The sequence below is a fragment of the Eschrichtius robustus genome, chromosome 8, assembly GCF_028021215.1.
Source record: "Eschrichtius robustus isolate mEscRob2 chromosome 8, mEscRob2.pri, whole genome shotgun sequence".
Lineage (NCBI taxonomy): Eukaryota > Metazoa > Chordata > Mammalia > Artiodactyla > Eschrichtiidae > Eschrichtius > Eschrichtius robustus.
In genome coordinates, this window is record NC_090831.1 from 92,458,514 (window position 1) to 92,476,118 (window position 17,605).

At 41.1% G+C, this 17,605-nt stretch overlaps 1 protein-coding gene across 4 annotated transcripts in view; it reads right to left on the reverse strand.

Annotated features, from left to right (window-relative positions):
• DOCK4 (dedicator of cytokinesis 4) overlaps positions 1–17,605 on the reverse strand; it is a 482,024-nt gene that overhangs the window by 172,129 nt on the left and 292,290 nt on the right. For all 4 annotated transcript variants that reach the window (XM_068549319.1, XM_068549318.1, XM_068549321.1 and 1 more), the window contains exons 14-16: positions 10,505–10,629; positions 9,547–9,709; positions 3,408–3,514 (exon numbers count right to left, since the gene is read on the reverse strand). In XM_068549319.1, coding sequence (XP_068405420.1) covers positions 3,408–3,514; positions 9,547–9,709; positions 10,505–10,629 — 395 coding nt within the window. The remainder of the gene's footprint in view (positions 1–3,407; positions 3,515–9,546; positions 9,710–10,504; positions 10,630–17,605) is intronic.

Sequence of the window (17,605 nt, forward strand, 5' to 3'; positions counted from 1 at the left end):
GTTTATCGATAAAAAGGTTTGAAACTTTATTTAGCCAAAGTTACACATTTTTTTGTACCTGATTTGTAACATTTGAGAGGCATCATTAGAAAGGCCCTCTTCACCTAAACTTTCTAAAAATGTTCACTCATAGTATATAGGCTCTTACAGTTTTATTTTTTACATATAATCTGGAAATTGCTTTGGTATAAGAAGCAAGGTAGTGATCCAGCTCTTTATTGTTCCCTCTAACACCCACTGTGGTCATCTCAACACCACTTATTAAATGGGCTATGTTTTTTACCCAATAATTTGAAATACACTCGTCTCCCTAACTTTTTTTGTTTTTTTCGTTCATTGTTTTTTTTTAATTAATAAATTCAAGGCTGCAGTCATCAGGAGGCTGTGCTCTTTCCTGCCACGGCAGAGGAAGGATAAGCATTATGCTCATAATATGGTTTTATAATCATAACCTGCAAGTGGCCTTAAGCTGAAACTGAACTTCTTGGCTCAGTGCTATGAAAAAGAAAACCATGGCATCAACTAGACGAAAAACATAAGATGTTATGCTTGGCAGGTATTCCATACCTCTTTAAGCAACCATGAATAACCCTAATCATAAGACAACTCAGCTACTTAGGGTTTTTCTGTGGAGCTAATGCCTCCTGATGGATCTACACAATGTAGGTCTGCCCCAAATTAGATGATCTACAGATACCAACCTCAGCCTCCTTTGTGATGGAGAAAGATCACTGGGAACACCTGCCGTTTAAATTGTTGATGCTCAAATAAATCTTCATAATGCTTTATGGATTGGAATTCTGGGTATTCAGTGAAAATCTGTGGAAGGGCTTGAGACGATTCAAAGCTCTACTTCTGCGAAAAATGGTTCTGCCAAAGGCACCACGACAGGCCCCTGGTAACAGAGTAGAATGACTGTCTGGGAATCAATACCAGTTGGACTTCTAAATGTTCACATGGAGAAGGAAGCTCTGCTACCTGTCTTCCTGGCATTTTAAGTATATGGGTATCTCTGATTAGCAACTAAGAATCTTGGTGTTATTCATACTAGTTTAGAGGAAGTCAACCTAACTTGACTGGAAACTTAGCACCTGCCCAAAAAACACCCTCTGACTCACAGGTGAGAGAGCCCACATGGTGAAATGTCATAAAGAAGTGATTTATTCTTCTAAATATTATTAGGAAGCTAATGATAACCTTAGCCCTGCCTTTTCTGTGTGAAGATTTAATGGTATGCAGAGGCAAGATCACAGACATTCATATCAAGTACCATTTATGTCTTTTGAAAAACTGTAGCTGAAGACATTGGCTGTCATGTTACCCATATCACATAAAGGGGCCTCAGACCTAAAGGTGATATAAATAGATCATCTCAGGTGTCTAGTGCATTTAGCTCCTCTGTTTGCTTTAGTGGTTACTCTGCTTTAAAATATTTTTTCTTTGTATTTTAACATTGTGAGCTCCTTTAAGTCACTTTTGAAGTCTAGAGAATGTACGAGTCAGAACTGTTTTGTTCGCCACTATATTCCCGGTCACTAGAAGAGGGCCTGCCCTGCGGTTTGTAGTCGATGTGTTGAACAAACAACTAGAAAATAAATGATTCAAGAAATATACACATATATATACATGCACAAACGAAAATTACCAGGTGTCTTATGCAGGGACACTCATTTTACTAGCAATAATCCAAAGGTAAAGAAAGTTTTTGTTTGTAATCTCTTTCATTCATTCAGTATATCTTCACCGCACATCTGCCACATGCCAGAACCCCTCTGACACAGTTGTTGCTCCTGAAGGGCTCATACATCTACCAGAGTAAGTCAAGGGATCATGAGACAATCACGGGACAAGGTAATGAGGACAATGGTAAGAGATGAGTGCAGATATCCAGGGAACTCATGGGAGCGCACTTAGCCAGCTGGAAATCCAGGGAGTAGGGGGCTGGGGCGTGGGGACCATTCTCCTGAATAAAGGTTCTGGCCAAGGTGCGCCTCTGTGGATGAGGAGGTGTCAGCTGCGGGGAGACAGGGGGAGGTAGGTGTGCCAGGAGTACCAGGTGGAGCTGGGGGAACCAGCAGGCAGGAGGTGAGGAACCAGAAAGAGCTGGATGTGGCTATGGCATCAGGTAGATGACCGGAAGTGGTGAGAGGTGAAGCAATAGGAAAGAGGCAGCCTGACACATGCTGAGAGCCTGCAATTTTCCCTCTTGGCAATGGGGAGCTTTTCAGTGGGTTTATATCAGAAAGGGGCCTGGGGCTTCCCTGGTGGCGCAGTGGTTGAGGGTCTGCCTGCCAGTGCAGGGGACGCGGGTTCGAGCCCTGGTCTGGGAAGATCCCACATGCCGCGGAGCGGCTGGGCCCGTGAGCCACAATTGCTGAGCCTGCGCATCTGGAGCCTGTGCTCCGCAACGGGAGAGGCCGCGACGGTGAGAGGCCCGCGCACCGCGATGAAGAGTGGACCCCGCTTGCCACAACTAGAGAAAGCCCTCGCACAGAAATGAAGACCCAACACAGCCATAAATAAATAAATAAATAAATAAAAATTAAAAAAAAAAAATCTTCTTTTAAAAAAAAAAAAAAAAAAAGAAAGGGGCCTGGTGAGATCTGTACCTTAGATGGGTCGCCCTGGCTGGCTGGAAAATGAACTAGAGGGAGATAAGGTGCAGGTAGGCAGGACTAGTTAGCCCAGGTGAGAGTTGACAAGAGCTTGGAATAGCACGTGGTTACAGAAATGGAGAAACGCAAAGGAGAAATATTTTGGAGAAGATCATGTACTTTAATTCTCTCTTTCATAGTTGCTAGTGTTTTTATTCTATACTTCATTACCACTGGTATTCTCCAATAACTTCTAAGGATCTCTTGTTTCGTGAGTTTTCTTTTTGTTGCCTCCTACACGATCCTTTATTCCAAATGTTTTTATGACAATTCTTGATGCAAAATATAGAAAGTAACAACCACTAAAGTTGTCATGACAAAGAACAGCCATTTTTCTGCTTGCTTAGTGAGAGCAGCAGACAAGAAAAATGTAAAGCTGACCTTGCTAAATTTGCTTCTGGGGGTATACAGATCTTCAGATAAGAAAGCAGGTATTGGGAATATTTAAAAATTTATTTGTAAGGTTCATCTAATCCTATCACAGCAAGGGAAAGGACTTTAAGGTCACCCTATAGGCTTACCCAAATACCTACACTTCAATTAAGATGAAAAAATAAATCATCTTTAAAATAGGTGTTAGAATATGACAGAATATAGAGACAATATTCTCAAAAGACACTCTCCCTGTCAGAAATCTTCCAGAAGAGGATCTTTGCAGTCATTTTTTTCTCTTTTCCACAGTGAGGATAAGACAGTGAGTTAGTAATTCAGCCCTGTTTTCCACAGCTGCCCCCAACATCTGACTGACGTTACCTTATGCACAATGAGCTCGTGAGTGCCATCTGGAAGAGTCCTACCATCTTCCTGCATCAGGGGGACGAAGGAGAAGCCAAACAACTTCTTCTCTCCTTTCTCCTTTGCTGTAGGGGAAAAATAAATTAGTCAATTTTTTTGAATTAATTGAAGTACAGTTGATTTACAATGTTGTGTTAGTTTCAGGTGTACGGCAAAGTGATTCAGTCATATATATATATTTTTTTTTTTCAGATTCTTTTCCCTTATAGGTTATTACAAGATATTGAGTATAATTCCCTGTGAAAATTAGTCAGTTATTTAAGTGTATGCTTACACAACTGTGTTCAGATACATAGACTGTGACGATGCGTGATCATCAAGAAATATACCCCCCGACACACACACACACGCCAGCTCCTTTTACACAATGAAGAGCAGCTTTTATGATGGGACCTCTATCTACAGTAGCCACCCTCTAACCCCATATTCCTACCTTATAATCTGCAAGTTACATTCCTTGACTAATTTTCTTCATGGGATTCACTATCTGAAATTATGGTGGGTTTTTTTTTTTTTTTTTTTTTTTAATTTGTGGATTTCCTGTTTCTTCTCCTCACAACCTACCCTCCACTCCTGAACGTAAGCACCATGGAGGGCAGGATTCTTGTCTAATTAATTTAATCTATGCTTGGTATCTCAAAGAATGCCAAGAACATAGTAGGTTCTCAATAAATGTACAGTAAACAAATGAACGAGTGAATGAATGAATGTGAAATGCAATATTTTGCTTACTCCTCCTGGAAAGGGAGGCTCTCAGCTCTGCTTTGGTCCATGACAGAACTCTCCCTACAGCCACATGTGTAAACACAGAGCCTACGGAAGCCACCTCCTTGGAATAAGGCATGCTGAAAAACATAAACAGCATTCTATAGTTTGATAAGAGCTTCCTGCAGTAGTATTCTGGGAGTCGGAAATGAGGCAATGAGGTTTTCAGATGCCTAATTGTGAATTACAACAGCTAGAAATGTCAAGGGTCACTGGCAATTGTTTATAGAGAAGGAAATTGAGATCTTACAACGTCAGGTAACCTGTTCTAGATCTCTTCAGTACCACTGCAGTTCTTTCCACACACCTTCCTTTTCTCCAAAAATGGAGAAAGCATGGAAAGAACCTGGTTTGTTCAACTGGACCCTCTCCTTGTATTTAGACGTGTAGGGAAGAGTTGCAGGGCTGGCAGCCATTATGGGCTGGTTATACTTGATAGAGAAGTCCAGCTTTGGGATGCAGTAAGACCCTCAGTAGAGATGTCAGATATGCTGATCCTGAGGATTAGACAAGAGGCTCTAGCAACAAACACATTGCTTCTGGCATTTAACCACAGGGACGTGGAACCCTGCACAGAGAGTAGTAATTCTGGCTGGCTAGCTTAGGCCCCTAGCATGAGGACATCCCTGAAAATGTGATTATAGCAACGGTTCTTCTTCTTAAATCATTAATTTCAACCCCAGAGGTAAACTGGGGAAATATCAGTACTCTTTAAAGTTAAACAAAAGTCACAGCAAAGATCTCTGGGAAGAGATTTTTATGTCAATGAGCGTGCTGGGTATGGAACTTATGATTTAGGGGAGAAGACTTATTTACAAATAATTTTCTAAGTTGATTTGACTGCCATTTTGGTGTGGTTTTTGGTATTCAATTCGGAAAGATAAAAAGAATCCAAGATGCATAAAATTAGCAAAGATAAGGAACAAAGCAACAGTTTCCCCAAATTTGCCTTCTGCTATAAAATAAAAATTAATACCAAACAAAGTTTAAAGTGCATGGCCTTTTGTCCTGAGCTATTAGATCAGGATTAATAAACTGAATGGACTGTTACCTATAATATGCATAACATGATCCCTTTTTACTAATAAAAACCCTGAGTTTATGGATTCCACCTCCTAACTTTCCAATTCATCCTTTCTTGTACCTCAACTCCAACAATTCTGCCCCCGGGACCCCCAGTTTATTGACCCATCCCTCCATCCCCTCCACTCCAAGTTCCCATTTCTGTGGTCCATCATTCTAATCACTTCCTTGAAAATACCCTCAACCTCTCTCCCATCCACACTTCCACTAATAACACTGCACCCTTGTAAAATCCAATTTGTGGCTCATTCCATGCCTACACTAATCACAGAAGTGCCCCGGGATACGCAAACTTTCTACATTTACCTAATAAACTCACTCTTCTACTTTTCCAGACAATAATTTCATCCATTCTTCTCTCCTCTCAAGCCTCCAATACCTTGACACTTCCCTCACTTTCAGCTCATGTAGAGAGAATTCCCACATGCCCTAGCATCCACCTATTACCCACCTGCATCTGTCTTCCTGTACTAGGCCTGAACTGCTCTTACCCAAGGCAAATTCTTAACCTTGAGCACCGGGTCCCCTGCTCCTTCCCCAACTCAAGGACACTGCTCCTACAGCTGTCCCCACTCTTCTACATCAGTTTTTCCTCTCTACTGAATGATTTCTCTCTAACAAACATGCTTTAAAAGCTCCATCTTAAAAAAGAACACCACCAAAAAAACAACTTCCGGTGACGCACTTTTTTTTATAGCTACCATCCCACTTCTCTGCTCACCTGTATTCTTTATAGCAAAGTTTCTCAAAAGATTTGTCTACACTCACTGCCTGCCCTTCCTTTTCTCCAGCTTACTCTTTGACTCACTCCAGCCAGGCTTTCAACACCACAAATCCACTAGAACAACTTGTCAGGTTCAATGACCTCCATGATGCCAAATCAGGTGATAATTTCTCTGTCCTTATCTTATTTATCACTGGCACCTGACACATCTGATCAATCCCCTCTTGAAAAACTTTCTTCATTTAGTCTCCTGGATTCTGTTCTTCCTCGATTCTCCTTCAACCTCACTGGCTATTCCTTCTTAATCCACATAATGGCTACTTTTTAATCTCCCCAAATCTAAAGGTGTCAATGCCCCAGGGATCCATCCTTGGACTTCCCTTGCTATCTAAACTTACTTAGACATCTCACCAGTCTCATGGCTTTGAAAATCTTCGACATCTGTGATGTGCTGGAGCTGGCCTGTACTGGCTCACAAGAGCTGACAGTGTGCATCTTTCCCCAACTCCAAGATCAGTGACGTCAAATTGGCAGCTTGAAATTGACCATGGTGGGAGTATTTACCCCATGGAATCAGCAAATGCTATAATTTAGGGCTTCCCCTCCTCTCTCCATCACCCTGAGTGCTGGTTAAATATTTACAGCACACCACTGAACTATATGTTCTCATTATCAAGTTTAAGTCTTCAGCCTGGATCTCATTCAACTGCCTACTTGATATCTTGAATGTCTAATAGACTTCTCAGCCTTAACATATTTAAAATGGAATGTTTGATTTTTTGCTCTCCAAACAGATTCTTCCTGTTGTCTTCCCCACTTCATTAAATGACCACTTCATAATGAGGCCAAAATCTTGGGGTCAACCTTGAATTTTCTCCTTCTTTCCCATCCAATCTGTCAATAAATCTGTACAAAAGAATCAAACCATTTAAATCTCTTACTTGGAGGACTGCATAAGCCTCCTAAATGGCCTGTTCCCATCTGGCCCACCTACAATCTATCATCCGTATAGCAGCCAGACTTATCCTCAATCTAAAATCTCTAATGCCTCTTCTCTCTCCAAATAAAGTCCAAAGTCCTTCCCATGACCTAAAAGACAATAGGGGATCTGGCTCCCCTGCTACCTCTCTGGTTCTCACCTCCAAACTCTCTCACTTGCTCATTCTGGCCTCCTTGTTATTCCTTGAAAGTGCCAACCATGTTTCGTGCCAACCATGTTTCAACCTCAAGTGTTTTATACTTACTGTTCTATATGCCTGAAATATTTTTTCCCCAGATACCCAGAGGCTCACACCTTCACTTCTTTTATGTTGTTGTTGACACACCTCTTTATCAGAGAGGTCTATCCTGACTGCCCTATGTAAAATAGCAACATAGCACCACTGCTTTCTAGCACCTAACTCCAGTTTAGTCTTCTTCACTGTGTTTAACACTACTTGATATATTATAGATTTATTTGCTCAAGTGTTGTCTGTCTTCCCTCTCTAGAGCGAAAGATCTATGAGAGGAGGTATTTTGTTGTGTTCACTGATGTATTTTCAATGCCCAGTAAAATGGTTGACATATAGCAGGCATTTAATAAATATTTGTTTCATGAATAAATATTTTAAAATAAATACATGTACACACAAAGAACACTTGGAAGTTCATGTGATAAAATGACTACACTGATTATTTGTAGGGATTTTCTTTCTTCTTTACATGTTGCCGTTTCTTCTGAATTTTAACAATGAACATTAAAAAAAAAAAAAAAAAACTCTGTGGACAATGTTTGAAGTACAAGGACAAGATGGCAGAGATCTAACAGGTTCTACTGAAAATCACCTTTAGTCCAGTTTCCAAGTTCTGAGTTATAGTAACTTTCTCCGAATGTTCTTTCTCCTTTTTCTCCCATTTCACTTTTATTTTCCTCTTTTTCTTCCTTAAAGCTCAAAGCTCATATTAGGCCCAAGTGAGAATTTATAACAAAGATTGGTGGAAAGAATGGTATGGCACCATGGAAAGTCCTTTATGCTGTCCCACTTTAAATCCTACCCATGAAACTCTTCTAGGAATTTGGAAGAATGGTTAAGACCCTGCTAGCCATCTCCTTATATTCTGAAACATCCACAAAAGCATAACTTGTGGAGCTTCTGAGCTAATTCCAAAACATTCCAAAGTCCCAACAACAAGACAAAGTCCTTCTCCCCTCCCTGAATCTTGGGTGAGTTACATAGCACTCAGGCGAGGTCACCGCATATCTACTGGCAATGCCTCCATTCCTTTCAGACTGGAGAGGAGCCTGCTGCTTCCCCAGTAATGTGATTCTTCTCTATCTCTTGATTATTTCTTTAATATATAAATTTATTTATTTATTTATTTATTTATTTATTTATTTATGGCTGTGTTGGGTCTTTGTTGCTGTACATGGGCTTTCTCTAGTTGCAGCAAGAGGGGGCTACTCTTCGTTGTGGTGCATGGGTTTCTCATTGCAGTGGCTTCTCTTGTTGCAGAGCACGGGCTCTAGGCGTGCGGGCTTCAGTAGTTGTGGCACACGGGCTTAGTTGCTCCACGGCACGTGGGATCTTCCCGGACCAGGGCTCGAACCCATGTCCCCTGCATTGGCAGGTGGATTCTTAACCACTGTGCCACCAGGGAAGTCCTTCTCTTGATTATTATACTGCTCTTGAAGCAAGATTCACCAGAACCTTCTCTGGTCACAATGTACACTACTAGAAGTGCACACTTCTGGGGCACAGGGAAAACCAGAAGATCCCTGGATTGGGGGCTGGTGGAGGCAGGGAGTGGGGGCTTCAGAGGGTGGTAATGAATGCAAAAGAATTAAAATAGAGACAACAGGAAATGATAACTTTATGGATAAGTAATGTCCACATGAATAAATCCTGTAACGTCTGTATGTCTTGGGTTTTTTAGATCTATAAAATGAGGAAATTACTTCACATCATCTCTAAGACCTGTCTGAGTTGACATTACTTGATCCTCATTTGAATACTGTTTGAGAATGCACGGTGATGTAGATATATGCAAATCAATATGAATTGGAGCCAATCAGAGGCTTTTCTAGTGACTTCACATGCCTAGGAAAGTCCCCGAGGGTTCCCCTGAGCTGTCTGAGAGCTGGATCAGCTCTTGGCTGGAGAGACAGCAGATGGGTCAGGACTGCCTAAAACCACCTGAGCCAGTCAGGTCTTTACTGCTGCATCTTCTCTTTCTATCTAGTCTTTCCAGACTGTGAGAGTGATGAACTGGTTTTTATGAAAGTGACCAACTTAAGAAGAACCCTGTAGATTTCCATAGGTATTTTGTTTCCTTCCCCTTTTGGATCTGTGTTTCCACAGAGGTTATTGGTTCTTCGAGAAGTGAGCCCATTCACCTCCCAGGACTTCACTCACCGTTGTTTCTCCCTTGTGGAGGTCTCTGGTTTGTCACACACTTTCTACAGATTAGCCCACACTGTTGTTTCAGCTCAGTTAGCAGACTACCCAGCACAACAAAGCCATGGAGACAATCCTGCCAAACACTTACTGGAACAATGCCGAAACTCGAAGCGGATGTGCGCTCCCCTGAATTTATCCACAGGGATAGGAAGTTTCAGTAGCTCAGACCACCTGGGACTGTTGTTATGATAAAGCACAAAGGAGTGGTACTCGCTAGCTGGTGGCTCTCCAGAGCCAAAGGAGATAAAATCCTAATAAAGGAAATATGCAGGTTAAAGACAGCTTCATTTCAAGATGATGTGGGGAGGAGCAGAGCAATTGCTTTGCTCTATCTGCCTGCTCCCCAAAGAGCACTTCATGTGAAATTACCTCCTCAGTTCTTTACAGGCCTGTTTCTGCACTTGCTTCTGCTGACAGGCTGTGTCTGTTTCATGCTGAGGCTGCTCTCCCAGGGTCTACTCGGCTAAGGGTGGACCTCAGTGACATGAGAGAGATGGGCAACTGCGTGCCCAATTTGGAGTCAACTACATGATAAAATTCTCAACCTGCCACAGCCAAAAGCCTGTTCTGTGCCTTCCTGTAAAACTCACTAAGCCCCGGGCTCACTTCCATAACGGAACCTGATATTATCACCCCAATTAGTAATAGCTTAATCCTCATGCCCTATTTTGGTTAAAATGAAAATACATAGGATGACATATGATTTTTGTTTTGTTTTACCAATTGCCAAAAGCAAAAGTATGCATCTTCAAAACTATGACAGATGAAAGGGGAAAAATGAAATGGCATAAAAATGCTGCATTTAAGGAATAGCTGTTATGAGGACATTGCTGACACAATTAAACAAACTGTAAAAGCCTTTTTTTTTTTTTCCTACTTTCTTTTCTGAAAGGCATTTTCATAATTAAAAAAAAAACTACACAAGGGTGGAAAAGAAAAATAAGATTGGAAATACTGCAAATCAGAAATTAACTGATCGCATTAAAGATGAACCCAAAGCAAGGATGTGGAATTGTTTTACCAAAAAGAATCCAGCATTAACGTACCTTCAAGGTCTGGCTGCTACTCTCTACAACGAACATCGTAACTTCCACATTTCTGGCCACACTCTTTCCTCCTTTCTCAAATTCTCCCCTTTCTATAGTGATGTATAAATCATTCCGCATTTCACCTAGTAGGAGAGGAAAATTGAAACCATGTTATATATAGTAAAAAGTGTAATAAAGTACTCTATCAAGAAAAACTTTAGTTCATAAAAGATAGTGTTATAGCATACATATAAAAGTAAAATATACAATATTTATACTTTTATAAAAAGGTCCCCACCCTTACTACCAACATCCAAGAAAAGCAAAGGCCAGCTTCTGCTAGTCTGAATTAGCAATACTGAAGATGCACATTTAGGAGGACAGTACTGGGCCTGGGTAGGAAGGTGTTGTCAAATTTCACCATTTTTCAATATTTCCCTCATTTCATTTATGAGGTGCGATTACAAAATGACAACCTAGCAGGGGTGGCTCAAAGAAACTAGTCTTCATACTTTATAGTCACAGCATTTAGAGAAGAAGAAATGCCTAAATGGAAGAAAATGATAGGACTGCAAAGGGTACAGTTACAATTTAAATCTTTTCCAAAATTCATGGATGAAATGATCTCACTACTGGAAGAATCCAGATTAGTGTTTATGAACACAGATGTAGAACAAGTCAGTCATACAGACACACTTGGCTTAATATTTCTTGCCATCAAGCTATAAAACAAATGAGAAAGGCCCTGGATTCAAACTGACATAGTCTATGTACACATATATCATTTAGTTTTGTTTCTCCATTGGCTATTTATAAACTTGAATGCTTTTTCATCTTGCCCCTTTCTTATTACTGCAAGAAAAAAACAGAATATAATGCCAACTAGCAAAGAGAGGCAAACACGCTTGACAGCATGCTTTGATCTCTCCTGTAAGAATTAAATTAGGGGTAAGCAGTGAGTGGATACGGACATGACAAGTAAGTAAACAAAGTGTGACTAGAAAGTTTTTGAAGATAAGTGTTGGTGAGGTTGGCAAGGTTGAATTTACTTTTACTTAACATAGCTTTCAAACATTTGAAGGCCCAAAAGCAATATTTTTTTTTCCTAATAAAAAATCTCTCCTTAAGAAAGTAAATCACCAGAAGGAACAATAACCATACAAATATGCCCACACTTGGGAAATTTCTCAAACTTCCTGACCAAAGTGTTTATAAGAAAGTACCCTAGCTTTCAAAACCATGAAGGAATACCAGTGTGCCTGGTAACCTTCCTTCATAAAGACCAACTTTTAATGAGAACATCATTTGCAAATGACTTTGGCTGAACAGGAAACAGATGGGCCACAAAAGAGAGAAACTGAATAAGCTCTAAAAAGGATGAAGTCTCACCCACCCTTTACAAAGAGTATATAAGGAATACATTAGTGGAAACAACTAATACAATGGTCTCTGTCTTATGAATTTCTCAGTACTCTCATACAACTCACACAAATCAACCTGGAAAGGCAATGAACTTGGAATTCCAGGAGAAAAGCAACGTATTTCAACACATGTAAAATTATATGTGTATGCTTTGAAGGTTTTTTGTTTTAACCATATCCATTAAAAAAAATTTTAAGAGAAAACGGTCCAGTAAATTTTACAAGTTTTCTAGTTTTTTTTATAACCCAGTTCATTTAATTACTATAAATTTATCATTTTATATATATATGTATTCATACATACATAACACACATTCTCAGTGCTATTTATTTTAACAATTCCATTGTAGAATAAATAAGCTCACAAACTTTGTCCTCTGAAGCCATCAATTTCAACTCAAAACAGGTCTGCAATGCTAATGGTCTGCACACGTGCTATTTCAACAATCCGAGAGGAAATTCTTGACAATAGTTTTCCCGCGAACAGACTTGGCAGGTAAAAAAAACAACACAAAAATCAAGGTACTTCAGAGCAAAAGATGTTAGTTAACAGTAGTAAAATTCCTTTGCTTCTTGGAGTAGGTGACACATGATGAGTGGCCGTGCTTACACACAGACTATAAAACACACACTGATTAATGGGAAGTACAGCTACAGGAGTTTTTACCTTGGAAATTTCTCATAGTGAGTGATTAGCTTGTCCAAACCACATGGGGATTAACTGTCACGCAAAACGGAGAGTTAGTGTTTCTTGGGAGGGGGACTTCCAACTCTCACCTGTTGGAAGGACCAGCAACTCTAACTTAAGCAAAGACGGGGGGCGGTGAGGGAGGTTTGCAAGGCAACCTGTCTCCCCCTGCTGTGTGCAGGCTGGCCCTACAGAAGAACAGGGGTGGGGGGACAGTAACATACTGCCAGTGCCAGGAAATTCTTTCTTCGTGTATTCATTCAGCAAATACACCGTGAGTACCTACTATGTGCCAGATATTATTCTAAGCCCAGTAGATTCAGCAGTGAACAAAGCAAAAATGCCTTCCCTGTGGAGGGATTCTAGTAGGAGTAGGTCTTGAACAAAGAAGTAAAACATAGAGCACACTGAATAATGCTAAGTGCCATGGATAAAAGTAAGAGGAGACGGGGTGTTGAATGGAGGAGAGGGGGTGTCACATGAGAGAGGCCCTCACTAAGAGGATGAGACATCTGTGGAAGCTATGGTGTGTTTCCAAAGGGACCAAAGTTACAGATGGCCTGTGCTTCCCAAATGGACCCCTAGAGCTGGTTTAGCTTATAACTTAGCTGGATTCTTCTCTCTCTTCTGAATTCAAATAAGCCTAAAAAAATGTAGGGTCACAGGAAGACTGGAATAAGGAGATCTGGATTCAAGTCTTTCTCTGCTACTGTCTCTTCTCTGTGACATTAGTCTAGACAGGGTAAGATAAACCTTGGGGCCTCAAGTGTCTGTGTTATTAAAGTGGGGAAGGGGTAAAGGCAGAGGTAGGGATGGGAGAGGCAGTAGGAGGGCTGAGACTATTATGCTATGCTTGCTGTTTCTGTGACTTACAAAAGAACTTCTGGACTGTAACACATTCATAAATTAAAACACCTTATACATATGTTTTAGTTTTCTGTTCTTTAACTGTCCCTGTCCCTGTCCCTGTAACCCTCTGTATCTTTTGCAAAACTTTTAGACTAAAATAAGATTTCTTTGAAAAGAGAATACATGACAAGAACATTTCTCCTGGATGCCATTCTACATGTGTCCCCCCAGGAATCTGCAGCTTGCTATGTTCTAATACTGCAAGGTGCCACGTTTTGCCAAAATACGCAGAAGGATAAAGTTGAAACAAGTGCTAATTGAAGTCAATACACTTGAGGTTGGCTCTGGAGAAAACTAATAAGCCCAAATGGTGTTAAGAAAGCACCTTGGGTAATTAAGAGAGAAATCATAAACTGAGTATGAAATGGAGTCATAGCACCAATCGTGAAAAGCTACTTGCCTGACAATGTTTATTAATACCTTGCACATCTTAAATTTATTACTCTGTAAATTTGATGTGCTTGACACTTTCCTCTGTTTCACAGGCCCACTGGCTGGGAAGCCTTTACACATGTGAAGGCTTCTCAAAACATCACTGTAGATGAGATAGAGATAAGGCCACAGCAGTGGGAACAAATTCAAAAAGAGTTCAGTGACTACAATCAAATGGGGTTGATTTATGGCTTGACCTCAACAGGCAAGAGGTTTTTATCAGTAGCTGAAAACCCTGATCCTTGATTCTGTCCTATGAATGAACTGGATAAAGGCACAGAGGGCATGGTCATCACGTCAAGTAAACCACTGTCCCAGCCACAGGGGCTAGTCCAGTGCCTTTTCTGTGCTAGATATTTGCTGTTATTTTTGGAACTGGAAAAGAAAAGTTCCTGTCCTCCCTTTTTTTTTTTTTTTTTTAAATTATTTATTTATTTATTTTTGGCTGTGTTGGGTCTTTGTTTCTGTGCGAGAGCTCTCTCCAGTTGTGGCGAGCGGGGGCCACTCTTCATCGCGGTGCGTGGGCCTCTCACTGTCGCGGCCTCTCTTGTTGCAGAGCACAGGCTCCAGACGCACAGGCTCAGTAGTTGTGGCTCACGGGCCTAGTTGCTACGCGGCATGTGGGATCTTCCCAGACCAGGGCTTGAACCCGTGTCCCCTGCATTGGCAGGCAGATTCTCAACCACTGCGCCACCAGGGAAGCCCCCTGTCCTTCTTAAAAACTAAAGAACATACATAAAAGACTCCGGGTTTTTGCGAACTTAGATGATGATGATGATGATGTTAGATAGTAGCAGATAGACAGTAGCTAGGTACTTTGCCAAGTGCTATAAGTAGAATATCTCATTAAATCCTCGCATTAACCTTACAGAAAGGCCCTATTATTTTTATTTTACAGATGAGGAAACTAAAGTATAGAGATTAAGAAACATGCCCAATGTACTATCCGTATCTCTGCTTTACCCATGAAAATGTAATTCAGTAGGATGAGAACATCCATCAAATAAGCTAGCGCAATTCAGCCTTTGTCTCCAAAAGACTAGTGCCTTGAGCAAGGAAGGTATTAGTCCCACCCTGATTGGTCAGACCAATTATGAAGCACTGATTTCATTTCTAGGACAGAGACGGACAGAAACGGTATCATCCAGACCATAAAGGATATGGAGAAGGGACCCATCAGAGGAGAGATGAGGGAGACAAGAGAGTTAACTGAATTTTAAAATGTTGAGGTTACAAGCAGAGAAACTCAACCCAATGGATAGAAGATAGAGTGAGACGAGTTCAACATGAAAGAGGTCATTTTGAGAGAAGATGTAAGATGTGATGGTGTGATCTTGGCCATTGTTAATACTCAAGTACAAGCCGGAAAACCATCCTCAGGGACCTCAGGAAGACATTCATGCACTGGACACATGGTTGAGCTGGATAGCCCTTCATGTGTGTAGCAGGCACCCCGTTACCTCCCCAAAGATGTCCAGGTCCTAATCCTGGGAACCTGTGAATAGATTACTTTACACGGCAAAAGGGACTTCGCAGATGTGATTAAGCTGACAATCTTGAGATGGGGAGATTTTCTTTGATTATCAGGGTGGGCTCAATATAATTACAAACGTCCTTATAAGAGGGAGGCAGAAGGTCAGGGTCAGAGAAGGGGATATGATGAGAGAAGCAGAGGTTGAATGATGTTGGGCCATGAGCCAAGGAGTACAGGGGGTCTCCAGAAGCTGGCAAAGGCAAGGAAATGCGTTCTCCTTTACAGCCATCAGAAGAAATGCAGCCCTGCTGACACTCTGATACTAGCCCAGGGAGACTCATGCAAACTTCTGATCTCCGGAACTGTAAAATAGTACATTTGCACTGTTTTAAGCCACCCCATTTGTGACGATTTGTTACAGTAGCCATAGGAAACTAATATAATATGCCATCCACACCTAGGCTTCTACTACTTCAGGATACCTTCAGGGCAGCGGTGGAGGGGGGAGGGGCAGGGTAAGGGATAGGGGCAAGATTCACAAGTAACAGGAAATCAAGGCAGACCACATACAGGGAACACTTACGCATGGGATGAAAAATTAACCTTGGATTTCTCACATAGAGTACACTTCAGTAAAACATATCTGTTCTCGTTTTTGTTTTGCTTTATTTTAAAAGAATACTCTGAGATGTTAAACTTTTGAGGAGGTAGCTTTTTAATTTCTGTTTATGACTATCAAGCAAGCAATGGCAAATGATACAACAGCAGCCATGAAGGACTTTCCAGACAGTGGTGCAGAGACAGGAGCAAGGATGGGCTGCCCTTCACACTCTAGGACAACGCATGCATTTCTGGTAGTGCCTGTTGGGGAAATCCTACACCCTTGGGCAAGTGGGGCATGTAAGCTTCATAATTTGGGGGCAGCAGCCTCTTCCCCAGTGTGATCTGGGGCTGGGATCCAACCTCAGGGTGACACGCCTCCCCCTCTCTTTGGTCACTGTGGCATTCATTGGGTGAAAGACCACCACCCCTTGGTGGCATGATCAGGGGTTCAGATCTAAGCAGAGTAGTTGCACCTATATGATATGGAGGTCCAGTGACTTGGACTGGGGCGTGGTGAGCTTTGGTTTGATTTAGGATATACTTTTAGGGAACATCAAATAAAGCAGGGTCCCACTTGCTTTCTCCAAAAGGATTATTTGAGGCAATTCCATCTGGTGATGTACATGTCTCTGTCAGTAAGTGGTAAATAATAATAATATATATATATTTAAAAGAATAAAATTATTTATCTTCTTAAATGGGAGGCAAACACCTCTACAACATTCTTCTTACCCTAGTCTTGTAAATCAATATCTAGTCAGCTTTGACCAAATAGAAATTTGACTTATTTGAACTACTGCCTAAAGACCAAAGGAAAAGGAGGCTTACTCTGGTAAATACTTGTAAAATAAACTTAAACAAATCTGGAAATCACTATCACAGCTACTACTGCTGGCAACCATTTGAAACACAGGCTCTGTTCATCGTTTTCAGTGTGAGCCTCTAGCCTCCAAATCTCAACCCTTCCCTCCCCTATCAGTCCACCACTTTTCCTTAATTCTTTTTAGGATTAGGAACTGCCAAGATGTATTAAAAGTGAATGCACTGGAAGGTATTAATTAGGTGTTCCTTAACAAAGAGGGATAGTTTTTCTGGTTGATATGTGACAACAAGTCTCCAGGAGAGAGGGTACAGGTAGGGAAGATAAAGTAGGGAGACCATGATGATTGCCTAGAAAGAAGCATAAACTCAGAATAAGAATGGACCCTTAGGGTGGGAGGAGGATACCGCCTGACCTCCCATGACATTCCTGACACATCAGCCAGCTTTGTTCCAAAGCATCTGGTGGATGGAAACTTAGTCCTTCCTGATATTCAGTAACGGCTCGAGCTCTGCTTTGTGTAGTCTGTTAAGACATTTAGAGCTTGGCTGTCCAATCCCGTAACGACTGCCACATGTGGCAACTGAGTCCTTGACATGTGACTTGGCTGAAAAGAGATGTGCTGTAATGTATAGTAGTTACCAGCCTTCAAAGACTTAGGTTGAAATAGTGTAAAATAACTCATTACGAATTTTTTATATGGATTACCTATTAAAACGATATTTTGGATGTGTTGGGTTAAATAAAATATATTGTTAAAATTAATTTCATC